Raw genomic sequence first — 27,850 nt, 5'->3', positions numbered from 1 at the left:
GTGGGAGCAGAATTAGGCCATTCAGCCCATTGAGTCTGCTCTGTCATTTCATCATGACAGATCCATTTCCCTCTCAACTTTATTCTACTGCCTTCTCCATGTAACCTCTCACTCCTTGAGTAATCAAGAACCTATCAACCTCCGCCTTTAATATGCCCAGTGACCTCACCTCCACAGCTGTCCATGCAAAGAATTCCACAGATTCACCACCCTCTGGCTAAAGAAATTCCCCCTCATTTTCATTCTAAATAGATGTCCCTCTATCAGGCTGTGCTCTTTGGTCCTACATTTACCTACTATAGGAAACATCCTCTCTTCAACCACTCTATCTAGGCCTTTCAATATTCAATAAGTTTCAATGAGATCTCCCCTAATTCCTCTAAATATCAGCGAGTAAAAGCCCAGAGCCATCAGTTGCTCCTCATACAATAAGCTTTTCATTCCTGGAATCATTCTCAAGAATCACCTCCAAACTAAACCCAGAAATAAGACAAAGTTCACATTCTCACAATGCACTGTTTAAACTAGAGCTGAAGAGGGATGGAACCAGAGTCCCAGAACAGGTAGTGGAGAGGTTGTGGAGGCAGATGTTGGTAAGACCACAGACAAAGTCAGGAATCAAAAGGTTGAGCATGGTGAAACGAGTGTCCTGAGCTCTGTATATTTTAATGCAAGAAGTATCATAAGAATGGCGGATGAGCTCATGGCATGGATCAAAACTCGGAATTATGACATCGGAACCATTAGTGAGAGTTGGTTACAGGAGGGGCAGGACAGGCAGTTCAATATTCCAGGGTTCTGTTGTTTCAGATATGACAGAGCCTGACAGAAATTATCTGACAAGTGTGGACTGGTACAGGCTGCTTTCTAGCAAAGCTATACTTGATAAGTGGGAAGCCTTCAAAAGTGAAATTTTGAGAGAACAAAGCTTATATGTGCCTATCAGAATAAAAAGTCAAGTTAACAAGTGTAGGGAACCTTGGTTTTCAAGAGACATTGAGGCCCTTATTAAGAGGAAAAAGGAGGTGCACAGTAAGTATAGGCAAGTATGAACAAACGAGGTGGTTATGCAGTACAAGAAATGCAAGAGGACACTTCAGAAAGAAATCAGGGAGGCTAAAAGAAAGCACAAAGTTGCTGTAGCAGACAAGGTGAAGGAGATTCTTTAGATATATTAAGAGCTAAAGAATCGCAAGGATCAAAATTGGTCCTCTGGAAGACCAGAATGGTAATCCATGTGTGGAGCCAAAACAGATAGGGGAGATCTTAAATAAATTCTGTATTTACTCAGCAGCATCAACTTCATGAACCCTATACAGATTTCAGAGAAGGAGGTGTTTGCTACCCTGAGGCAAATCAGGGTGGATAAATCCCCCGAGCCTGACGAGATGTTTCCTTGGACCTTATGGGAGGCAAGTGCAGAAATTGCTGGGGCACTAGCAGAGATATTTAAATTATCCTTAGTGACAGGAGAGGTACCAGAAGATTGGAGGATAGCCAATGTTGCTCTGCAGTTTAAAAAAGGTTCTAAACAGAAACCATGAAACTATAGGCCAGTGAGTCTGACATCAGTAGAAGGAAGGTTGTTGGAGGACCAGACCAGATATATAAGTATTTGTATAGACGTGGATTGATAATCAGCATGCCTTTGTGTGTAGTAGGTTATGTATAGCCAATCTTATTGAGTTTTTCGAGGAAGTTTCCAGGAAAGTGGATGAAGGCAAGGCAGTGGATGTTGTCTACATGGACTTTAGTAATGTATTTGACAAGGTCCCGTATGGGAGGCAGGTCAAGACAGTTCAGTCACTCGGCATTCAGGATAAGGTAGTATATTGGATTAGATATTCGCTTTGTGGGAGTCCTCTCAAAATAAATGCTAACATTGCATTTGCCTTCTTCACCACCAACTCATCCTGCAAGTTAACCTTTGGGAATCCTGCACGAGGACTCCCAGCTCCTTCTGCACCTCGAATTTTTGAATTTTCAGAAAATAATCTATGTTTTTATTCCTTCTACAAAATGCATGACCATACACTTCCTGACGCTCTGTTGCATTTGCCTCTTTTCTGCCCAATCGCCTAATCTGTCTAAGTCCTTCTACAGCCTCCCTGTTTCCTCAACGCTCCCTGCCCCTCCACCAGTCTTCCACAAACTTGACTATAAATCCATCAATTTCATCATCTAAATCATTGACATACAATATAAAAAGCAGTCCCAACACAGACCCCCGTGGAACACCACCAGTCACTAGCAACTAGCAAATTGAAAAGGTTCCCTTTATTTCCACACTTTGCCTCCTGACAACCAGCCAATGCTCTATCCATGCTAGTATATTTCCTGTCATAGCATCGGCTTTTATCTTGTTAAGCAGCCTCAAGTGTGGCTCCTTGTAAAAGGCCTTCTGAAAATCTAAGTACACAATATCAACTGATTTTTTCTGTTCTGCTTGTTACTTCCTCAAAGACTTTAACAGATCTGTCAAATTTGTTAAGATTTTCCCTTAAACAGGCCAAGCTGACTTTGGCCTATTTTATCATCTGCCTCCAAGTAATCTGAAATGTCACCCACAACAATCGACTCCAACACCTTCCCAACTACTGGGGTCAGGCTAACTGGCCTATAATTTCCTTTCTTCTGCCTCCCTCCCTTTTTCAAGAGTGGTGTGACATTGGCACTCTTTCAGTTCTCTAGAACCATTCCAGAATCTAGTGATTCTTGAAAGATCATTACAAATGCCTCCACAATCTCTTCAGCCACCTCTTTCAGAATCCTGGAGTACAATCCATCTGGTCCAGGTGACTTATCTACCTTCAGACCTTTTAGTTTCCCAAGTACCTTCTTGCTAGTGATAGCAACTACACTCACTTCTGCCTGTTGATACTCTCGAACTTCCAGCATAATGCTAGTGTTTTCTACAGTGAAAACTGATGCAAAATATTTATTCAGTTCATCTGCATTTCCTCGACTCCCATTACCACCTCTGCAGCATCATTTTCCAGTGGTACAATATCTATTCTTCTCTTGCTTTTGCTCTTCATATATCTCAAAAAAACTTTTGATATCCTCTTTGATATTATTGGCTAGCTTACCTTCATATTTCACCTTTTTCCCCTTTAATACCCTATGTGGCTTGGTGTTCAATGCTGTTTGATAATGCTGCTACAAAGTGTCCTTATCTCCAGTTCTCCACCGCTCCCAGAGGGCAGATCTGCTAGTAGCACTGACGCTGGCAATGTTCATATCCTATCTTGCCCTATACTTTATACTTTATACTTGATTGTCGCCAAACAATTGATACTAGAACGTAAATCATCACAGCGATATTTGATTCTGCGCTTCACACTCCCTGGATTACAAATATTAAATATTAAAAATATTAAATATAGTTAAAATTAGCAAATATTAAAAATTTAAATTATAAATCATAAATAGAAAATAGAAAAATGGAAAGTAAGGTAGTGCAAAAAACCGAGAGGCAGGTCCGGATATTTGGAGGGTACGGCCCAGATCTGGGTCAGGATCCATTCAGCAGTCTTATCACAGTTGGAAAGAAGCTGTTCCCAAATCTGGCCATATGAGTCCTCATAATGGTTGGAAGAAGGCTTGTGGGTGTTGTGCAGTGAGTCTGGATTTTGCAGGAAGAGTGATTGAATATCTAGCAGCACGTGCAAACTGTGAAAATCCTTGCTCTGTAGGTGCAAGGCCTGGGGTAGTAGGTATTCCAGCAGTTTGTCTTTTAACTATGGATCTCAGCACATGCAGACTCTTGTACCCCTACTGGAGTAGTGGTGTGTGATTGTAAAGCGGGGCACAGACAAGTTAGCTGTATTGCTGATTTAAGGAGATTAGAGGAGTTACAGAGTATGGCACAAATGATTAATCCTTTTCCCAGCTCCTTGTCTGTAGCCTAGAAGATTATGGATTTCAGATGTTTATTCATGTAGTTTTGAAAACTGAGGCAATGACTTAGAGATCTCCACTAGTCATGTAGTGTTTAATTTCTCATTTGTCCTCTAATCTTTCACACAAATAACTTAAACCTATGCCCTCCTAGTTATAGTCTTTACTGCTAACGAAATAGGTCTTACCTTTTTTAGGCCTCTGGTAATTATGGGTGTCTCAATTAAATCTCACTTGGTCTCTCTTGCTCTGATGAATATAAATCCAATTGAGCCAATCCCTTTTCTTAACTATGCACTTCAAAGAAATGTTCTCAAAGTCTTTGCAGCTTCAGATACCATTGTCTCCTTCCTCTGGTGTGGTAACCAAAATGTCCACAGTACTAGATGAGAACTTAACAAATGTTCCAACATAACCTCACTACTCTTGTATTCCAAGCCCTAGCCAAAAATGACGAGAGCTCTGTAACTAACTCATCCACCCCTTTTGCTACTTTAAGGAATAAATAGAGATGCACTTCAAGATTACCGGTCAGCTGGAGTTCAGCGACCAGTAGTGTTGCACAGGGATTTGTTCTGGGACCTCAGAGTGCACAAAAAAGCTGGAAGAACTCATTTTGTCAGGCAGCATCTTCGGAAAGGAATAAAGAGTTGACATTTTGGACCAAGACCCTTCATCAGATCTCCAGCTTTTTGTGATTTTTATAAATGACTTGGATAAGGAAGTAGAAGGGTGGGCTAGTAAGTCTGCAGATGACATGAAGGTTGTGGAGCTGAGGATAGTGTATAAGATTGTTGCCAGTTAAAATGGGACATTGACAGAATACAGTGCTGGGCTGAGAAGTGGCAGACGGAGTTCGAACCAGAAAAGTGCGAAGTGATTCACTTTGGAAGGTCGAATTTGAAGGTGGAATGAGGTGTAGGAGAAATGTGTCTATTTTCTGTCTGTATTGTATTTTGTGGTGCATCTATTATGGTAATCTGTGATGTGGCTTGGGATGTGGTAGAAGCAAATGAGTATAGTTATATATTCATACTAGGAGCTAGTTAGTAGAGGCTGGGGATAATATTTTTTTGGGAAGTATATATTTTGTTCACTGTTAATTGGAACATTATTAGACCACTTAAATATGTATGGAATGCTATTTCAGATATTGTTTTAATATGTTGATTCAAATGCTAACTTCGTTACTTTGCTAATGGGAACTCTGTATCACTAATTTAGTTTTGTTAGTTTTTTTCAAATCGCTGCAAGATCATTCAGCTTTACTGGTTTTGTAATAAAGGATGGAACGTACGCTTTTCAGTTTGAAATTCATTACTTTGGAAGCGTGTCATACAGTGTCAAGTACCGCGGCTTAGTCTTTCAGTGATTTTGGTTTACTTTCAAGTAATCACTACATTTGGTCAACAAAAAAAACGAACACAATCTATGGCAAAGAACTGCCTCGGACTTCTTGATGAAACTGGGGCAAGTAAACGACCTTTTGTTGATTCACGCTGCGTCTTTGTGGTTCGAACACAGTTTTTGAAAGGTCAGTGCCGCCCATCTATTGGGAATCATTGCTCAATTGTGTGGAGTTTGCCTGAAGGACCATTGCTTTGTTTTATTGAATTGGTGAAATATTCCAGTTGCCAATATTTGGACTAAAGGTTGTTTGGTCTGGTTTAAGCACCATGGATTTGTGGATATTTTGTTAGTTGACTATGTTTATTGAATCAAATATTACGAGTACTATGGGCAAAAAAAAAGTTAATTACAAGTCGCACAACTGGAAAAAGTGACATGAGTGTATCAAAGCATGGAATTGGCGCCAGTGACCCTGGAGTTGGGACCTGCTAAAAGAAATTGAAGCTAAAGCTAAGGCTAATAAAATCAAAAGTCTTCAAAAGGAGTGTGAACAAGCAAGTCTGTGTCTTTATTGATGCTTTGCTGTACACTTGGTGCTCAGTGGAGGATGCTGATGGCTTTTTGCAGGTGGGGTGGGGGGGGTCATTGCCTTGCTGTTGCTTGTACATGGGAGGGGGGAGCTGGGGCACTTTGGGGTTCTAACATTTACCTGTCATTCATTCTTTGGGGCACTCCGCTGTTTCTGTGGATGTTTGCGAAGAAAAGGAATTTCAGGATGTATATTGTATACATACCTCTGACATTAAATGTACCTACCTATTGAAAGCTATTGAAACAAATGTGAGCAAAATTAAAGTTTTAATACCATCAATTAATGATCTTATGAAAATTAAAGAAAATGCCTTACAAGTGCAATTTCATGTTGAAGATTTGACTAATCTCCATGAAGTTGTTGCTTAGCAACATCACATGCTAATCTCATTACTTCTCAAAACTGAATAAGAAAGGCCAATTTTTTTCAAACAGTGATCACTATTGTAGTGCATTCACAGAGGATACAAAACAATGGTTGACCCAAACATGTTATTTTGAAGGTCATGCTGCTGCATTAAGTAAATATGTGTCTCACCTTCCACAAGACAATGTTTCCTAAATTCCAAGGCATGTTTTGATTAAACATATAGAGGTGACCCATAGGTGACATGAAACCAAACAACAGTGTGTCTAATGTCAGCACTCAAAGTTCCGTTGCAGGAAGAAAATTTTCTGTATCTACTACCTCCTCTGCACCCATTAACACGGAGGCTGAATTACACTAATCACACAACAATGACTATTGAAGGACAAACATGTGCTGGAAGAACAAGAGAGGATTCTATGGAAAAGGAAGTAGAAGCTGCAGAAAAGGAAGAATCAGCTTGTTAGAGGAAGAAATTGCCACACATATGGCCAAAGTTAATGTGCTAAGTACTCAAAGTACACCAGCAGGACAGTCCGATGATGCGATTTCCCATATTCAGAAGGCACAAAGAGAAACAAAGACACCCAGTGTCAATGTTAATTTATTCATTCCTCGAGTGTCTGTGAAACATGAACAGTGTTGAAGACTGACAGCTATAGTGACTGCCTCTATTTCCTTGAACAGTACACTAGAGATTGCCTGAGAGAACTTGCCAGAAGTTGTCAGCATGTTGATCCTAAGAAAGGATATGTAAAAGCTAAGGCTTTACTATAGGAACATTTTGATAGTGAACAGAAAACTGCATCTGCCTATGCTTACCTATCAAATCTGAAGACATGAAAGAGGCTGTTGTAATGTCATGGAAGAAGTGTAGTACAGGCATGTCAATATGTTGATTGTCATAAAGAAATTGCCCTATATGCTTTGGGATAAAAGGAGAACAGAGGTCTGTGAACACGAGAAAGGCACAACCATAAGATAACTTTCACTGACATTGTTGATTTTATTGAAAGGCCAGTAAAGGTTGCTACACATCTGGTGTTTTGGAATAAACAGGATATTCCATCACCTGCAATAAGCAAAGGAGAAAACAAAACTAAGTCACAATATCATTCTAAGGCGAAAGGAAACAGCTCTGCCACTACTGTGGCCACTGTGAAAAGTAGAGCTAAAAGTGAAGCTGGAACTAATGGAAGGGAAATGGCCTCATCAGCCAAAGAGGTTTGTCTGTTCTGTGAGGGCAAGCATGCATGGATTTGTACTCACAGATGGAAAAAAGGGCTTATAGTGAAAAAATTGCTTTTCTAAAGAAAAATGGTGATGGTTTTGATGTTTGTGTACAGGACACATCAGCAAGGATAGCAGGAAGCATCTTTCATGCAAGGTCTTCAGGGGTAAGCATCCCAGCATACTGTATATTCACTCCAACAGAAGGGTGAAAAATCAAAACAAGCTGCAAAAGAATCGGACACAGCAGTGAGTAGTGCCTTGGTATCTAATGGCCTTAAGGGCAGGGGATCATGATTGTAATCTTCCCATAGTTACAGTACAGGGAATAATAACTTTTTCAGATTTGTTTTTAGGGGACTGTTTAATGTCTTTTTCTCAGTTAGCGGATAAATATGATTTCTCTAATGTACACTTTTTTAGATATTTACAAATCAGGAATTTTTTATGTGGTTTGTTACCAAATTACCCTTCTGCTTATCCACCTAATATGATAGATGTTCTCTTTTAGTTTAAACCATTTCAAAAAGGGTTGATAGCTATAATCTGTAAACGGTTATTGAGTTTACGAATGATACCTAACAATAAAATTAAACGCGCTTGGGAATTGGAATTTCAAGAGTAATTTTCAGATGATCATTGGAGTAAAATTTTTCATTTGGTTAATAACTCATCTATTTGTGCCCGCCATCCCTTGATACAGTTCAATGTAGTGCATCCGGCCCATATGTCAAAGGATAAACTAGCGCGTATTGTTTCCAATGTCAATCCTATTTGTGACAGATGTAATATTGAGGTGGCCACTTTAACTCATATGTATTGGTCTTGTATAAAACTAGATAACTTTTGGAGAGATGTTTTTAAAACACTATCAAGAATTTTGGATTTGGATCTACAATCTCACTTGCTTACGGCAATTTTTGGGATTATCCCATCGGAAGCAGGAAATAGTCCTGTTTCTGCTCAACGTATGATAGCCTTTTCAACCTTACTGGCTAGAAGAGCCATTTTATTGAAGTGGAAGGATTCTAATCCACCTACGGTCTTTTACTGGCTCTCCTCCATCATGTCCTGTTTAAGTTTAGAGAAAATAAGAAGTTGGACATTTGATACATCCTTTAAATTTGAACAAATATGGCGACCTTTTATCCAATATTTTCATTTAATTTGATTTATTACTCTTTCAAGTTTTTTTTGAGGTTTTAGATTCAATCAGAAAGTTTTTCTCTCCTCTTTTTTTGGTTGTATCCTCAAAATGGATGGCCAGTCCCTTTTTTTTGTTTTGTTTGTTCTGTTTTTTTTATAGTGCAGTGGGTTTTTTCTCTTTATTTAAAACCCAATGTTTTTTTTTCCTTTCTCCTTTTAACTGGTAAGAGGAGAATTGTTATTTTTTTTAATCATATATTTTATACTGGTTTAACAATATCTATGATTTTGATAGTGTCTATTTTAAACTTGGTTACTGACATATATGTTTGAACTAATTCTTCTCTTGATTGTATTTGATTGTATCTATGTTTTTTAATCAATAAAAAGATTAATAAAGACAAAGACAGGTGAAGTCTAAGAAGGATAACAAGACAGTGGTTGCTTATGATCAAGGAAGTACAGTAGTGTTCTGCACAGTGAGCCCCATGAAAAGTTCTACCTCACCGGAAAAAGGACATGCATTCTCTTATGCACCATGGGTCAAGAGAAGGTCAGGAGTAACTACGTTGTTTCAGGATTGGAAGTGGCTGGCTTAGATGATGTAAACTATTGTGAACTACCTAACATCTACAGACAGGAAAGTATGCCTGTCCATAAAGGGAACATTCTACAACAGGGATGGTCTCGTATGAAACATGTCTGTTTGCCAGAGACTGATTCAGAAATTGAGCTGCTGATAGAGAACAGATGTGCCCAAAGCATTGGAACTGTTGCAAGTGATACCAGTGTTAATGATAGAGATAATAGTTAACAGGATCTTAGTTTGGTACTTGAATGAACTTTGGCAGTGGCAGTTCAAGGCAGACTTCCCTGAATGTAGTCAGAATGGACAACCTGTTTGTCAAGAGAAGATCATATGTTCATGGAGCCAGACTAGTTTACCTCTGAGAAAGTAAAAGGTCAATATGCCAAATAATAGGAAGATTGCTGAACAGCATACTCTGAATCTAAGGAAAAGGTTTAAGAAAGATTTGTCATTTCCTGCTGATTACACAGCTTTCATGAAGGATGTCATCTCCAAAGATTATCCTGAAAGACTGCCTGCATGGGATCTGGAATGCAGTGATGGGAAAGTCTGGTAAATGCCACATCATGGTGTTTATCATCCCAGAAAATGGAAACTTCCTGTTGTATTTGACTGTGGCAAACTTTTCAGGAGGTATCACTTAATGTTCAGATTTTACAGGGATCAGATATTATTAGCTCACTGATTGGAGTCATAACCAGGAGGATGAGAGGTGACCTGATAGAGGTGTACAAGATAATGAGAGGCATTTCCCCAGGGCTGAACTGGCTAGCACGAGAGGGCACAGTTTTAAGGTGCTTGGAAGTAGGTACAGAGAAGATGTCAGGGGTAAGTTTTTTCTTATGCAGAGAGTGGTGAGTGCGTGGAATGGGCTGCCAGCGGTGGTGGTGGAGGCAGAAATGATAGGGTCTTTTAAGAGGTTCCTGGATGGCTACATGGAGCTTAGAAAAATAGAGGGCTATGGGTAAAGCCTAGGTAGTTCAAACATAGGGACATGTTCGGCATAGCTTTGTGGGCTGAAGGGCCTGTATTGTGCTGTATGCTTTCTATGTCAAACCAGATTCAGAAAAGAACCAGTGGTGATCATGGCAGATATTGGATCAATGTTCGGTCAGGTTAAAGTACCAGTGAAAGATGAAGATCTGCTGAGGTTTCTCAGGTGGCTTAATGGTGACCTCAGCCAAGATGTGGTGGGCTTTAGAATGGTGATACATATCCTTGGAGCAACTTCATCATTGAACTATGCCAACTTCGCTCTGAGGAAATTTGCAGAAAATAATGGAGAACAGTTCAGCTGCGAGACAGTGGATAGATTTTGCACTGCTTCTTGTGTCAGTGACCCACTCATGAGCAGCTGATGTTGGTATAGTATCAAACCAGCCAAGCCATCTCTTACATAGATTTTGTAGGATTTTCTTAGCAGATATACCACCAGATTCAAGATTCGTAAAAGATCATAGAATGAACTAACTGTGGAGAGGATTCCCCTTCCACTGAGTGGTCTATTTTGGATCGTGATATTAAAGTTGAAAATATCAGACTGAATGCATCATTGCACACCCCTTACTTGCTCCGACAAAGGAACATCTTGATCCATATCTCTGTCCTTCAGTCTTTGCTCTTCTGCTGTCACAGCTAGCACACTAAGTCTGATGCTTATCCACTTTGTGAGCTGAAAGCCACCTTTAGCACAAATGGATACAAGGTCATGATAGAAATGGGCAGAGTTAAGATGGTGCCAAATGGCTGCCCCTTCAAGCTTATCTGTGGAAACAGCTTAAACTCCTCTCTTTAATATCTCTATTTTACCTTTTCAATGTGGTTGGGGTTCTGTCAAGGTCCCTGATCTGCAACAGCACTCAAAACTTTTTTTTTTAAACGGTGGATAAGTTCCCATTCTTGGAGCTCACTGACCAGCTGTAAATGGTGTAACTGTTCCTCCAACCATTTGAAAGACTTCAAGGCTGTCAGATGTCTGAACCCCCTGGATTTTGGGGAAGTGACTGCTGCACAGTTACACCACTTTACAGATGCAAGCGAAGACGGCCATGGAGCAGTGACCAACCTACTGTTGCACAACACATTTGAATTTAAATCTTGCACAGCATGAGGGAGTAAAAATCTTTGCATTATGGTTCCTGTAGAAGATCTTGAGGATTTGGGGCCTCATGCCAAACTTCTTCAGTCACCTGAGGTGAAGAGGTAGCCTCCAACCTAATGGCACGAGCATCGATTTCTCAAAGTTCCGGTAACGCCTCCCCTCTTCATTATTCCCCACCTCCTTTTCCCTCCCTCACCTCACCTTATCTCCTTGCCCACCCATCATCTCCCTCTGGTGCTCCTCCCCCCTTTTCTTTCTTCCATGGCCTTCTGCCCTCTTCTATCGGACTCCCCCTGTATCTCTTCCATCAGTCAACTTCCCAGCTCCTCATTTCATCCCTCCTCCTCCCGGTTTCACCTGTCATCTGGTGTTTCTCTCTCCCCTCCCCCATCTTGTAAATTTACTCCTCAGCTTTCACCCCCAACCGCCCCACCCGCCCCCCCCCCCCCAGTCTTGCTGAAGGGTCTCGGCCCGAAACATCGACTGTACTTTTTTCCATAGATGCTGCCTGGCCTGCTGAGTTCCTCCAGCATTTTGTGTGTGTTGCTTGGATTTCCAGCACTGCAGATTTTCTCTTGTTTGTCAGAACATGCCAAACTTGTTTTGGAAACGGTGGGTCAAGGAGTATTTACCACAGTTACAGGAGCATCAGAAATGTTCAGGTATAAAATGCAATTTCATCCCAGGAGACATTGTGTTTATAGTTGATGACTCAGCACCTCAAAGCTCATGGACTATGAGAAGAGTTATTACAGTCTTTCCAGACAGAAGAGAATTGGTGCAGCAGGTGCACATTAAGCAGCCAAAATCTGTCTTCTACATGAGGCAGAAGTTTGAGGAGCTACAGTTTTAGAAGCTTCATGACTTTGACTGGACAGGGAGTGGTGGTAACTCATTCTCATCACTCTGTACGAGGCTAAGTGCTAGTAACCCCTGGCCTAGATGACTGTTAAAAGTGATAATTGGAAGAAGAAAGAAGAAAGAGGACATTTGTTTAAATGAAGATTTTATGGCTCCAATCTTAGTAGTATGTAGTTGTAATTATTATAGGGTAATAATTAAGGGGCTGAGATGTTGGAGCCATGTATCTATTTTCTGTCTGTATTGTGTTTGTGGTGGATTTATCATGGCAATCTGTCATGTGATTTGGGGTGTGGTAGAAGCAAATGAGTGTAATTGTAATTATGTATTCATGCTTGGGGTTAGTTTTATTTTAATTTAGTCTAGTGGAGAGTGGATAATTCACGGGAGTGATAGTTTTTGTTGACTGTTAACTGGAACGTTCTTAGACACTTAAATACATACTATACGCTAATTCTAATATCGCTTAAATACATTAGCTCAACCACTAACTTTATTACTTTGCTAATTTGAATGCTGTACTGGTGATTTAGTTTTGTTAATTTTTTTTAGCATTCCAGGATTGTTTTGTAATAAAGGATGGAATGGGATCACAGAGACATGGCTCCAGGGTGACTAAGGATGGGAGCTCAACATTCAGGGATATTCAATATTCAGGAGGGATAGACGTGAAGAAAAGGAGGTGGGGTAGCATTGCTGGTTAGAGAGGAGATTAACACAATAGAAAGGAAGGACATTAGCCAGGAGGATGTGGAATCGAGATGGGGTAGAGCTGCATAACACTAAGGGGCAGAAAACTCTGGTGGGAATTGTGTACAGGCCACCTAACAGTAGTAGTGAGGTTGGGGATGGCATTAAACAGGAAATTAGAAATGCGTGCAATAATGGAACAGCAGTTATAATGGGTGACTTCAATCTACATATAGATTGGGTGAACCAGATTGGTAAAGGTGCTGAGGAAGAGGATTTCTTGGAATGTATGTGGGATGGTTTTCTGAACCAACATGTTGAGGAACCAACAACAGAGCAGGCCATTCTAGACTGGGTATTGAGCAATGAGAAAGGGTTCATTAGCAATCTTGTAGTGAGAGACCCCTTGGGTAAGAGTGACCATAATATGGTGGAATTCTTCATTAAGATGGAGAGTGACATAGTTAATTCAGAAACAAAGGTTCTGAACTTAAAAATGGTAACTTTGAAGGTTTGAGACGAGAATTAGCTAAGACAGACTAGCAAATGATACTTAAAGGGTTGACGGTGGATATGCAATGGCAAACATTTAAAGATCGCATGGATGAACTACAACAATTGTTCATCCCAGTTTGGCAAAAGAATAAACCAGGGAAAGTAGTGCACCCGTGGCTGACAAGGGAAATTAGGGATAGTATCAATTCCAAAGAAGAAGCATACAAATTAGCCAGAGAAAGTGGCTCACCTGAGGACTGGGAGAAATTCAGAGTTCAGCAGAGGAGGACAAAGGGCTTAATTAGGAAGGGGAAAAAAGATTATGACAGAAAACTGGCATGGAACATAAAAACTGACTGTAAAAGCTTTTATAGATATGTGAAAAGAAAAAGACTGGTTAAGACAAATGTAGGTCCCCTACAGACAGAAACAGGTGAATTGATTATGGGAACAAGGACATGACAGACCAATTGAATAATTACTTTGGTTCTGTCTTCACTAAGGAGGACATAAATAATCTTCGGGAAATAGTAGGGGACAGAGGGTCCAGTGAGATGGAGGAACTGAGGGAAATACATGTTAGTAGGGAAGTGGTGTTAGGTAAATTGAAGGGATTAAAGACAGATAAATCCCCAGGGCCAGATGGTCTGCATCACAGAGTGCTTAAGGAAGTAGCCCAAGAAATAGTGGATGCATTAGTGATAATTTTTCAAAACTCTTTAGATTCTGGACTAGTTCCTGAGGATTGGAGGGTGGCTAATGTAACCCCACTTTTTAAAAAAGGAGGGAGAGAGAAACCGGGGAATTATAGACCGGTTAGTCTAACATCGGTGGTGGGGAAACTGCTAGAGTCAGTTATCAAAGATGTGATAACAGCACATTTGGAAAGCGATGAAATCATTGGACAAAGTCAGCATGGATTTGTGAAAGGAAAATCATGTCTGACGAATCTCATTGAATTTTTTGAGGATGTAACTAGTAGAGTGGATAGGGGAGAACCAGTGGATGTGGTATATTTGGATTTTCAAAAGGGTTTTGACAATGTCCCACACAGGAGATTAGTGCACAAACTTAAAGCAAATGGTATTGGGGGTAAGGTATTGATGTGGATAGAGAATTGGTTGGCAGACAGGAAACAAAGAGTGGGAATAAATGGGACCTTTTCAGAATGGCAGGCAGTGACTAGTGGGGTACCGCAAGGCTCAATGCTGGGACCCAAGTTGTTTACAATATATATTAATGATTTAGTCAAGGGAATTAAATGCAGCATCTCCAAGTTTGCGGATGACACGAAGCTGGGCGGCAGTGTTCGCTGTGAGGAGGATGCTAAGAGGATGCAGGGTGACTTGGATAGGTTAGGTGAGTGGGCAAATTCATGGCAGATGCAATTTAATGTGGATAAATGTGAGGTTATCCACTTTGGTGGCAAAAACAGGAAAACAGATAATTATCTGAATGGTGGCCGATTTGGAAAAGGGGAGGTGCAACGAGACCTGGGTGTCATTATACACCAGTCATTGAAAGTGGGCATGCAGGTACTGCAGGCAGTGAAAAAGGCGAATGGTATGCTGGCATTCATAGCAAGAGGATTCGAGTAGAGGAGCAGGGAGATACTACTGCAGTTGTACAAGGCCTTGGTGAGACCACACCTGGAGTATTGTGTGCGGTTTTGGTTCCCTAATCTGAGGAAAGACATCCTTGCCATAGAGGGAGTATAAAGAAGGTTCACCAGATTGATTCCTGGGATGGCAGGACTTTCATATGTTGAAAGACTGGATGAACTAGGCTTATACTCAGTGGAATTTAGAAGATTGAGGGGGGATCTGATTGAAACGTATAAAATCCTAAAGGGATTGGACAGGCTAGATGCAGGAAGATTGTTCCCGATGTTGGGGAAGTCCAGAACGAGGGGTCACAGTTTAAGGATAAAGGGGAAGCCTTTTAGGACCGAGATTAGGAAAAACTTCCTCACACAGAGAGTGGTAAATCTGTGGAATTCTCTGCCACAGGAAACAGTTGAGGCCAGTTCATTGGCTATATTTAAGAGGGAGTTAGATATGGCCCTGGTGGCTAAAGGGATCAGGGGGTATGGAGGGAAGGCTGGTACAGCGTTCTGAGTTGGATGATCAGCCATGATGGTACTGAATGGCGGTGCAGGCTCGAAGGGCCAAATGGCCTACTCCTGCACCTATTTTCTATGTTTCTATGTACACTTTTCGATTTGGAAGCAAGTCATCTAGTTTCGAGTACCCCGGCACTACTCAGCGGCTTAGGTTTCTCTTCAAGTAACCCCTACAGCAGGGTCAACGGCAGGATTCTTAGCAGGATGGGTGAACAGAGGGATTTTGGAGTCTACCGATAGATCCCTTAAATTTGCTGTGCAAGTTGATAAGGTTGTTATGAAGGCATGTAGTGTGGTGGCCTTCATCAGTCAGGAGATGAAGTTTGAAAGCCACGAGGTAACGTTGCAGCTCTGGACCACAAATGGAATAGTGTGTTCAGCTGGTCACCCTCATTAAGGGAAGAGTGTGGAAGCTTTAGAGAGGCTGTGGAGCAGATCTACCAGGATGCCACCTGGACTAGAAACCATGTTTTATGATGATAACCTGAGCAAGCCAGGGCTTTTCTTGATAGAGTGAAGAAGAATGAGAGGTGACTGAAAGGCATGTACGGTGCTATATTGTTCTAGATTCTAAGATGCCTCTTTTTCTCTACACTGACTTTCCTAACTTAGCATATACTCCCTCACCTTGTTTATCCTCACACAATGCATTGCCTCACACTTTATCAGATTGGGTTTTTGTGCCCTATGACATGTCTTCTTTCAGTGTGGAACTGTCTTCCTGTCAAATCCATTGGCAACTTAAATTCTATTCATATATTCATACTATAAAAGCACAGCACTGTGGAATGAGCCCTCCGAACACAAAACAACTCACTGACTATTACTCGTTGCTTTTCACTAACCAAAAGATTTTCCCACACTGAGCAGTCAAGCCAATGCCACTTTCCCTGTCCAGGAAGGTAGTTCTGTGAGGAGTCTCTGTACATTCTTGCAGTGGGACGCACAGGTTTCCCCCAGCTGCTCCGGTGTCCTCCCACAGTCCAAGATGTAGTGGGTAGGTTAATTGGTCATTTTCTCCTGTGGCTAGCGTAGGGTTAATCAGGGTTGCTGGGGTGGGGTGGCTCAAAGGACAGACTCCACACTGTATCACTAAAATAAAATAAAATAAAATAACAAGAAGCAAATGGCCGAAATTCGTGGCCTGTGGTCAGCAAAACCAACTCTGTACTGACTGCAAAAGCATATTTCAATTTACTTGGAATGGAGAGAATCTCTGGGAACTTCAGCAGGGAATCAGCGAGTCGGTTTGTTTTGTCTCCTCTCTTGCTGTGAAACAGGGACATCTCTTTTTCCCTTATTAGGGAGAGAGAGAAAGCCTGTGGTACGTCGAATTACCGGGTGAACGAGTAGTCTTTGGGGTACTGGAAGTTTGTGTCTTTATTGATACTTTGCTGCACATTTCAGTGATCGGTGGTGGGGGGGGTGCCAATGCTTTTTGCTGGGGAGGGGGATCATTGCCTTGCTGCTGCTTGTGTATGGAAGGGGGGAGTTGGGGGGCTTTGGGGCTCTAACATTTAACTGTCATTCATTCTTTGGGACACTCCTCTGTTTTCGTGGATGTTTGCGAAGAAAAAGAATTTCAGGATGTACATTGTACACATTTCTCTGACATTAAATGTACCTATTGAAACTTATTGAATCTTTCAGGATGACACAAAAGCCTTGGGGCATAGGGGCAAAGCCATCTACATCACAATCACAACCTAAACAACCAACTGGTAAACACTATCAGTGCACTGCTGCTGTTGTAGAGGATGGGAAGGGAGGAAGGAGAAGTGTGGCACTGGGGGAGAGGATGGAGAAGGTGGCTGAGGGTGGGGAGAAGGAAGGGGGAGGAGAGAGGTGAAGGGTGAATGAAAGGAAGGAGAGGTGAAGAGAGGAGGGTGGGAGTAAGGAGGAGAGTGGAGCATGAAGGGGAGAGATGGAAAGGGAAGAGGTGGAGAGGGGTAGAAGAAGGCACAATAGAGAGGAAAGGAAAAGATGAAGAGAAGGAGGGAGGAGGAGAGTGGAGTGAAGAGATAGGGAGGAAGGAAGAAGGGTGTGATGTAAGGTGCATGAGAAGGGGGAAGAACGTACAGGAGAAGCGGGAGGGATGTACAGGAGAAGTGGGAGGTGAACGTGCAGGAGGAGGGGGGTAAGCAGAGGAGGATGGAAAAGAGAGAATGAAGAAGACACATAGGCTCTTCAGAGCTGAAGAAAAGCACTCAGCATTTCAGGAACAACTTCGACCCTTGGCCATCTGATTTCTGAATGGAAAGTGAAACCATGAACACTACTTGACTCGTTTTGCACTACCTATTTAATTTATATTTTAAAATACAGTGCATTTCTTACTGTAATTTGTAGTTTTATTACTATGTATTGCAACGTACTATTGCAACAGAACAACTAATTTCAGGGCATACGGCGGTGAAATTAAACCAGATTCTGATTCTGATAAAGTGGACAGGGAGGGCTGGGGAATCCAAAACTGGAGGGAACAGATACATGATAAAAGAGGAAAGATTTAAAAAATACCTGAGAGGTAACTTTTGTACATGAAGGGTATTGAGTACCTGGAAAAAGCTGCCAGAGGAAATGGTCGAGGTGGAGACAACTGCAAAATTTAAGAGACAGTTAGTACTTGGAGAGGTGGGACTTACAGAGTTATGGGCTGAGAATGGGAAACTGGGGCTAGCAGGGAGGATGCTGTTGTCAACATGGACTAGTTGGGCTGAAGGGCCAGTTTCTATGCTGTATTACCCTATGACTAAAGAAAAGAGGGGAATGGGAGGAATAAGGAACACATTGGAGAGTACACGCTGTATTTAAACAGGAAATTCACTTGTCCTAGATAATATCAGAGCAGGTTGGCCTATTTTCCATATCATTTTGTGATGTGGACATCTGACCTACCATGATCCATTGGTCCAGGGGTCACTCCACAAGCACAATCAACCAGATTCTGTGGTCAGCAGCAACCACTACCAGTGCCATATACCTTAGAAATTACCTTTCCTTAGAGTGATCTTTCCAGCAAGAATTTCCTGAATCCTTGCTGCTGAGGCAACAAATTTGAATTCATATTAATAGATAATGCCAATTGGTCCAGTACCCTAACAACCACACATAGACAATGTCAGTGACGGGGTCTGCCTCACCCATTTCTCTCCTGCACACTCACCTCACGGAAATCTTCCTCAAAGTGTCGGAGTTGCAGACACTGCTCAAGCTTCAGCTGATGTTTACTCCAAAACTCATCGAAGGCCACTTCAGTCTCACACAACTGTGCAAGCAACCTGAAGGTAAAGAGAAAGTTTAGGAGACAAACTTAGTATCATTTACTGAATAATAGGGAAGGGACTAATGTAATACAGCTAGGCATTCTTTCAACGCCTCCAGGATACGGTACGACGAAGGAAATTGGGAGGGGTCTCAGGTGTGCGTTAATGCTGGTTTAGTTCAAATGTTATTGTGTTGAAATTTCTAAACAGAACCATTGAAATGTGATATTTCAGTTGCAACATTAGTTGTCCCATATAGTGTAATGCTGGCCAGAACAACCCATGCTTCTTAAGAAGCAGTTAGAGAACAGCACAGACTATTATGCGATTCCGTAACTCTTAAGTGATGTACACAACTAGAGATACTAACATCAGAAACTGAAAGAGAAAGAAAATACTTGTCATACGCAGCATCTAGGGAGAGAACGCTATATTCACTTAACAGGTTACAAATATTACAAATTGGTTCTTGTGGAGGTTTCAAACCCCAATGTTCACTTTTTATCATTTTCTCTCGAGAGGTTAACTGATCTCCAGCATACAACAGGAATTCTGCAGATGCTGGAAATTCAAGCAACACACATCGAAGTTGCTGGTGAACGCAGCAGGCCAGGCAGCGTCTCTAGGAAGAGGTACAGTCAATGTTTCAGGCCGAGACCTTCGCTCCAACTTTCAAATCTCTTACTGACTCTTCCTTCAGTTAGTCCTGACGAAGGGTCTTGACCTGAAACGTCGACTGTACCTCTTCCTAGAGATGCTGCCTGGCCTGCTGCATTCACCAGCAACTTTGATGTGTGTTGCTTGATCTCCAGCATGCTCCTTTTACTGCATCACAAAGTATCATCTGTAGTGGTCTTTGGTTGTTTCTTTTTAATAGAAGCAAAGTTCCTTGCCAGTATCCTGCCACATGAGACAGTCAATGCTGAAGCTGAGTTGCTGCGTGTGACTCTTTCAGTGGTTAGTCATGTAAAGGAAAAGAGTAGAGACAAAGAGACCTCCTGATTTTAGGATGAGATTTCCATTCTCTGTAGTCTTTTGGAAGGATCAACAGATCATATTACCGATGAAAAGGGCATAAAAGCTCACCGTTCTACAGTGCTCTGATTATCCAGCTCATCTGTGTTCAGCCGATGCCCTGGATTTCTGTTGACTGGTTCCAGAATACAGGCAAGGAGAGAACAACCCTGTCTTCGTGTCTGGCTTATATCATCCTTTTAGAGAGCAAAAGGAGAGAGAAAGGAAAATTCATGAGTGGAATAAGAATTCCAACTTACAGTACTTACTTCTGGTAAATCTCCACTGTGGAAGTAATATTCTGGATTTCTCTCCCTTTGTGTTGAAACTAGTATGAAAGTGTGTTACAGGTTTCACTCCACTGGGTTGACATTTGGCCGCTGATTCCGTTCCAAACTGTCGATTGTATGAAGATTGCCTTTGATGCTTTGATCCCCTCAAGAATATTCAAGTACTGTATACCAAACCATTGTCCAAGAACAGCTTGAAATACTTAACATAAACTTGCTACAAAGACATTGTTCCTTCCACCTTAATAAAGTTTGTAGAGGCTCTGGAAAAGGTGGTTGGAGTGACTCTCAACTATCTTCTCCCCGCTTTAATTTTGTGTCTTTAACAGTTGTGCTTAGCACTACACCAACATAATGCATTAGAGTAAACAAATTGAAAATCACAATAACTAAAACTGACATTTAGTGCCTTTGTAATGTTGTTCAGTCCCTGAACAATATAATACAAATCTGCTTCCCCAATGCTTTATACAGACATTTGATGGCATATTACAGTAACTAATGGATTCTGATTTTACAGGTGTTCTCAAGGCAGAGGTCAACAAGTCAGAAAATACAATAACCACTCAATATAACCATACCCCCACAGTATTATAATGAATGGCATCAAAAGCACATAAGACTGATAAGAACAATAACTAGAAGTGGAGAGGGACAGAAGAACAATGCCATTCGTAGGAGTGAATGTTGGACTTTAGAATTTAACAATAGTGAGGGAGCTCATTCATATGTGTGGATGCAAGCACAACAATTTGAGTCTCAGTGTTGACAGGACTTAACAAGTTGAGTGTGGATGTTCAGAAGGTGCAGCCTGACCTCTTCTCCTCACTGCACATAAATGACTCCTCTGTGGAGAGAGCTAGGAGCACCAAGTTTTGTGGGAGTGCACATAAAGGACGATCTCACTTGGTTGCACAACACCACTCTTCCTGAGGAGATTAAGAAGAGCAAGGCTCACCCCTCCCACCCCACTAACCAATGTTTACAGAAGCTCCATTGAGATTGTACCAACCAACTGCATCACCATCTGGTACAGGAATTGCAAGGCGTCCCACCACAAGACCTGACAAAGGATTGTGAGGACCGCTGAGTAGGTCATCGGGATCTGTCTTCCACCCATTAGAGACATTTAGTATTGTCGATGATCCCACCCACCCATCCAACAATCTCCTTAACCTGCTACCCTCAGGCAGGATGTACTGATAAAGACTGTTAGGATGGGAAACAGCTTCTTCTCCAAGGCCGTGAGATTACTGAACTCTCTGCCACTAGCCAGGTCTCATCACGTACGAAACACCAGTAGTGTTATACTATTTACTTTTTAACTTGTGATGTAAATGCATCTTAATATTTGATCATTTATTTGCGGTAATATTATTTTATGTGTATTGTGTGAGTTATACGTAGTGTGTTGTGCACTTTGGTCCGGAGGAACATGTATATGGTTGAACTGACAATAAAACTGAACTGTCGGACACAAAGTCTATAGAAGCGAGGCAAAGCTGCAGAGATGTCTTGCACCTTATACAAATTACAGAGGAGGAGGTCTTTTCTGTCTTGAGGCAAATTAGGGTGGTTAAATCCCCAGGGTCTGACAAGGTGTTCCCTTGGCCACTATAGGAGGCTAGTGCAGAAATTGCAGGGGCCCTAGCAGAGATGTTTGAATCGGCCTTAGTGACAGGTCAGGTATGGAGGATTGGAGGATAGCCACATAACATTCCACATCCGCTGTGCTGAGGTGAGGGTTGAGATGGGAGCTTCATCAAGGACAAGGATCTCCATTCAGGAGGTGTGCATATGGATTTTTATTTATAATCCTGTTCTGCGTGTCTAAAAGTAGTCAGATACAATAGACAGTGCATGATGACATATACAAGAGGTATATACAACTGGAAATCCCAGCTTAGGTTTACTGTTGAAGATTCATTGTTTAGTAAATTACTTATTATATATTCCTTGGAACATGTCTGCATTATCTGCATTACATCTAGCACATTACCTTCATCATTTCTTTTTTCTCTGTGTGCATTGTTACAAGACCCATGGTTGCGGTAACATCATTTGGTAATTCAGTTTCTGCAAGTTCTGTCCCAAACATCTGAAGCACCTGAGCAGTTTCCTTCACCTTGACAGCAAAACTTTCAATAGCCTAATGCAAACAAAGACATCAGAAATATGAACTAGATTAAATATGGTAAATTGGATGGACCCAGAGTGGTTAATTTACTAACCCAGATGAAAATCATGACATGGATATTTTTATAAAAGAAGCACTTGAGACAGAATTGTAAACCTGTTTTTAATGCAAATTCCTTATTTGTACATGTCTGCTAAAAATAAATTGGCCTATTTGCATTAGCAGCCATTACTCTTCTCCTGATCTGCAGCACGTTGTCGAGGACTATTGTTGCAGAATACAGAAGCCCCACGGTCAATTCATCATCAATTCCTAGTTGAACTGAGCATCAGTTTTGACAAAACTGTGCTAACTAACCAAGGGACAGATATTTGATAGATTTGGTGGAAGGTAGGAGTGGGTGTGGTGGGGGTGGAACTAGGCTGGAAATGACCCTGAGTCAATTCTGCTGCTCGGAAAGTCAGATGGTTTACCAGCAGGTAATGAGCAGGTATCTGGATAGGACGTCTGAGGATAATAGTACCAAGTGAGCTAAAAACATCACAGCTACAATGTCTCGTGACACTTTCAGTACTTCAAACTTAATCAGGAGGAAGAGAGGAAGGAAACTCACCGTGCGATGGCAGAACCACTGAGTGTGGCAGTACTCCAGGGTCCCCCCCAGTTCTTCTGTCAGCTGTGTTTTATCAATGTAGTTGTGTAGTTCTGAGATTGAGTTCAGCATTATGACCTGCAAGGGAAGACATTCTTAAAGCAATGAGTCTATCTCTCTGCAAAATCAACCTGGAATTACATCAAGTCAATCTCTTACAGAACATTCACTATGTTCAGAAAACAGAAGTTAGTTATTGAAAACCTTGAGATGTGTTTATTAATTTTCATGACCTTTGTCCAAGTTTAATGAACACCCTCAGTTGCTTGGGTAATAAGGTTGCAGGAGTGCTTCTAACCTGGCAACAGATGGACTGATATACAGTCCTTGATTTCCTGCAGTTTGCCTACCAGGAGCACATTGGAGTCAACAATGCTGTCATCTACCTGCTGAAGAGAGCCTACTCCCATTTGGATAAGCAGGGCAGCTCTGTGAGAATCGTGGTTTTTTTGATTTCTCAAGTGCCTTCAATACCATACAGCCCTCATTGCTGGGAGAAAAGCTCCATTCAATGCAGGTTGGCACTTACATTGTATCCTGGATAATGGACTACCTGACTGGCAGACCACAGTTTGTGCAGCTTCAGAGCTGTGTGTCAGACATGGCTATAAGCAGCACTGGGGTCCCACAGGGAACTGTATCGGCTGCCTTCCTGTTTACCCTGTATACTTCAGACTTTAGATACAACACTGAGTCATGTCATCTGCAGAAATTCTCTGATGACTCAGCAATAGTTGGGTGTATAAAGAGAGGTCAGGAGGATGAATACAGGGCCCTGGTGGAGGACTTGTCAAATGGTGCAAGCTGAATCATTTGCAGAGCAACATCAGTAAGACAAAGGAGATGGTGATGGATTTCAGGAAGAGTACACCTGCACTTCTCCCTGTTACTATTGATGGTGAGGACCTTCAAGTACCTGGGGTGCACCTGGATGACAGACTTGAGTGGAGCACCAACACAGAGAATGTGTAAGAGGGCCAAAGCTGCCTCTACTTCCAGAGGAGACTGAGGTCCTTTGGAGTAGGCAGGCCTCTCCTTCACATGTTCTTACCAGTCTGTTGTTACCAGCACAATCTTCTATGCGGTAGTGTGCTGGGACAATGGCATCAACGTGGGTGATGCCAACAGGCTAATAAACTGATTAGAAATACTGGTTCTGTTATAGGAGTCAAACTGAACAGACTGGAGGCTGTGGTATAACAAAGGACCCTACGGAAAACCCTGGCAATTCTGGACAATGTTTCTCACCCTCTGCATGCCACCTTGGCTGAACAGAGCAGAATTTTTAGTAATAGACTAAGACAACTGTGCTGCTCCAAAGAGCGCCATACGAGGTCATTCTTACCCTCAGCCATTAGGTAACCTATAGGTCAACCTATAGCCAGGGAAATGATGACCCCCCCCCCCCGTTAGACTGTTTGAGGTAACTTGTTTTTTATTCTTTCTTACTTCTCTTCTAATATTTGTATATTTGTTTATCTGTGCACTTGTAATACTGCTGTGACACTGTAACTGCTTTTGGAATCAAAAAAGTATTCATCTATCTATACTGCTCCTTCCATAAATCCAGACTGACCTCTTCAGTATTTCCAGCACTTTCTGTTTTAATTATAACAACAAGAGTGACAAGAACACAGCATCTCTGACATAACAAAACAACTTAAAGCACGATAGGAGAAAAAACACACCCCACAGCCACGATCAGATTCTGTACATGTACTTTCTGACATCCAGCATGTCTAAGTGATCAAAAGACAAATAATACTCAAAACATTTGAACTAACGAACATGAGCACAGATCCAATATCCAATAATTGAAACATCATTGTTTAGGCATTGATAAAGTGTTTGGGAAGAAATCTATAGAACCCCCTGGTTGCAACTTGACTGAAACAACTGACGAGCCATCTCCTTTGCTCCAGATATCTCAAGGACTGTCAAAAGTTCGGTAGGATTCTGTATGGAATGACACTGTTGTAGATGCAACATAATGAGGTATTCATCAGCAACTCCATCACATACGCAGTAAGTACGTATACTGTTTCAATTGTGGACAGATGAGGAATTTTGATTCCAAGGCATTGTGCCCTTATAAAATCAAGAGGTTGAAATCAAGGTGTAGTTTTTAGACAATAGACAATAGATAATAGGTGCAGGAGTAGGCCATTCGGCCCTTCGAGCCAGCACCGCCATTCACTGTGATCATGGCTGATCATCCACTATCAGTATCCAGTTCCTGCCTTATCCCCATAACCTTTGATTCCACTATCTTTAAGAGCTCTATTCATCTCTTTTTTGAAAGCATTCAGAGACTTGGCCTCCACAGCCTTCTGGGGCAGTGCATTCCACATATCCACCACTCTGTGGGTGAAAAGGTTTTTCCTCAACTCCGTTCTAAATGGCCTACCCCTAATTCTTAAACTGTGGCCTCTGGTTCTGGGCTCACCCATCAGCGGGAACATGCTTTCTGCCTGCAGCGTGTCCAATTCCTTAATAATCTCATATGTTTCAATAAGATCCCCTCTCAGCCTTCTAAATTCCAGAGTATACAAGCTGAGTCGCTCAAATCTTTCAACGTATGACAGTCCCGCCATCCCAGGAATTAACCTCGTGAACCTACGCTGCACTCCCTCAATAGCAAGAATGTCCTTCCTCAAATTTGGAGACCAAAACTGCACACAGTACTCCAGGTGTGGTCTCACCAGGGCCCTGTACAGCTGCAGAAGGACTTCTTTGCTCTTCTACTCAATTCCCCTTGTTATGAAGGCCAGCATGCCATTAGCTTTCTTCACTGCCTGCTGTACTTGTATGCTTGCTTTCAGTGACTGATGTACAAGAACACCTCGATCTCGTTGTGCTTCCCCTTTTCCTAACTTGAGTCCATTCAGATAATAATCTGCCTTCCCGTTCTTACCACCGGTGGATAACCTCACATTTATCCACATAAAACTGCATCTGCCATGCATCTGCCCACTCACCCAGCCTGTCCAAGTCACCCTGCATTCTCATAACATCCTCCTCATATTTCACACTGCCACCCAGTTTTGTGTCATCAGCAAATTTGCTAATGTTACTTTTAATTCCCTCATCTAAATCATTAATATATGTTGTAAACAGCTGCAGTCCCAGCTCTGAACCCTGCGGTACCCCACTGGTCACCGCCTGCCATTGCCATTTTTCATAGGCAACAATAACTCTGAGATGAATTCACTGAGCACTAGGTTTAGGAATACGCATTATTTGAAAGGATACATCTCAAGGTAATCATTTTAGCAAGGAGTAAAGTATTTGCATATATACAGTGCCTGTAAAAAGTATTCACCCCCCTTGGAAGTTTTCACATTTTATTGTTTCACAACATTGAATTACGATGGATTTAATTTGGCATTTTTGACACTGATCAACAGAAGACTCTTTTGTGTCAAAATGAAAACAAATATCTACAAATTGGTCTAAATTTATTACAATTATTAAACACAAAATAATTGATTGCATAATTAGTCACCCCCTTCAAATCAGTATTTATTAGATGCACCTTTGGCAGCAATTACAGCCTTGAGTCTGTGTGGATAGGTCTCTATCAGTTATGCACATCTGGACACTGCAATTTTCTCCAGTCTTCTTTACAAAACTGCTCAAGCTCTGTCAGATTGCATGGGAATCGTGAGTGAACAGCCCTTTTCAAGTCCAGCCACAAATTCTCAATTGGATTGAGATCTGGACTCTGACTTGACCACTCTTGGCCATGAGCTTTGTTGTTTTAAAACCATTCCTGTGTAGCTTCTCCCAAGTCACAATTCTCTTGCAGACTGCATCAGATTTTCCTCAGAATTTCCCTGTATTTTGCTGCATTCATTTTACTCTCTGCCTTCACAAGTCTTCCAGTTCCTGCTGTAATGAAACAGCCCCACAGAATGATGCAGCCACCACCATGCTTCATGGTCGGGATGGTGTGTTTTTGATGATGTGTGTTTATGATGATATGCCAAACATAGCATTTGGTTCGATGGCCAAAAATTTTGGTTTCATTTTGATTTTATCAGACCATAGAACTTTCTTCAAATTGACTTCAGAGTCTCCCAACGGCCTTCGGGCAAACTTTAGCCAAGATTTCATGTGAGTTTTTTTTCCCCAACAGTGGCTTCCTCTTTGCCGCTCTCCCATAAAGCTGCAATTGGTGAAGCACCCAGGCAACAGTTGTCTGCGCAGTCTCTCCCATCTCAGCCACAGAAGCTTGTAACTCCTTCAGAGTTGTCATAGGTCTCTTGGTGGCTTCCCTCACCAGACACCCTCTTGCATGATCACTAGTTTTTGAGAATGACAGGTTTACAGCTGTGCCATATTCTTTCCATTTCTTGATGATTGAATTAACTGTACTCCAAGGGATATTCAGTGACTTGGAAATTTTCTAGTATCCATCTCCTGACTTGTGCTTTTCAATGACCTTTTCGTGTGTTATTGTTTGGAATGTTCTTATGTCTTCATGGTGTAGTTTTTGCTAGGATACTTCAGATCCATGTGTATTTTTACTACAATCAAATGAAACACCTTGACTGCACAAAGGAGATCTCCATTTAACTAATCATAAGACTTCTAAGACCAGTTGTTTGTACCAGTGATGATTTGTGTGCCACATTAAAGGGGAGGTGAATCAATTATTTTGTGTTTTATATTTGTAATTAATTTAGATCACTTTGTAGAGATTTGTTTTCACTTTGACATAAAAGAGTCTTTTTTTGTTGATGAGTGTCAATAAAAGCCAAATTAAGTCCACTGTTGATTCAATGTTGTAAAACAATAAAAAATGAAATCTTCCTGGTGCAGGGGTGAATACTTTCCCCGCTTTTTGAACGTTCGCTTTACAAAACCTCGCTGTTACGAAAGACCTACATTAGTTACCTGTTTTCGCTAACAGAAGGTGTTTTCACTGTTATGAAAAAAGGCAGCGTGCGATAAAAGGCACCGCGCGCTCTGAGCAGCCAAGCTCCTCCCCCGGAACTGCATTCTAGCCGGCATTGCTTAAACACCTGCCTGTGAGCATCCGTTAGC

At 41.6% G+C, this 27,850-nt stretch overlaps 1 protein-coding gene across 7 annotated transcripts in view; it reads right to left on the bottom strand.

The window, feature by feature from the left end:
• Positions 1-27,850, bottom strand: part of mcf2la (mcf.2 cell line derived transforming sequence-like a) — a 240,729-nt gene that overhangs the window by 95,092 nt on the left and 117,787 nt on the right. For all 7 annotated transcript variants that reach the window (XM_072260875.1, XM_072260874.1, XM_072260873.1 and 4 more), the window contains 4 exons: positions 22,763-22,879; positions 22,012-22,161; positions 19,795-19,919; positions 18,609-18,723 (listed from right to left, as the gene is read on the bottom strand). In XM_072260875.1, coding sequence (XP_072116976.1) covers positions 18,609-18,723; positions 19,795-19,919; positions 22,012-22,161; positions 22,763-22,879 — 507 coding nt within the window. The remainder of the gene's footprint in view (positions 1-18,608; positions 18,724-19,794; positions 19,920-22,011; positions 22,162-22,762; positions 22,880-27,850) is intronic.

The sequence above is a fragment of the Mobula birostris genome, chromosome 6 (assembly GCF_030028105.1).
Source record: "Mobula birostris isolate sMobBir1 chromosome 6, sMobBir1.hap1, whole genome shotgun sequence".
NCBI classification, from domain to species: domain Eukaryota; kingdom Metazoa; phylum Chordata; class Chondrichthyes; order Myliobatiformes; family Myliobatidae; genus Mobula; species Mobula birostris.
This window is presented reverse-complemented; position numbering and strand designations above follow the sequence as displayed.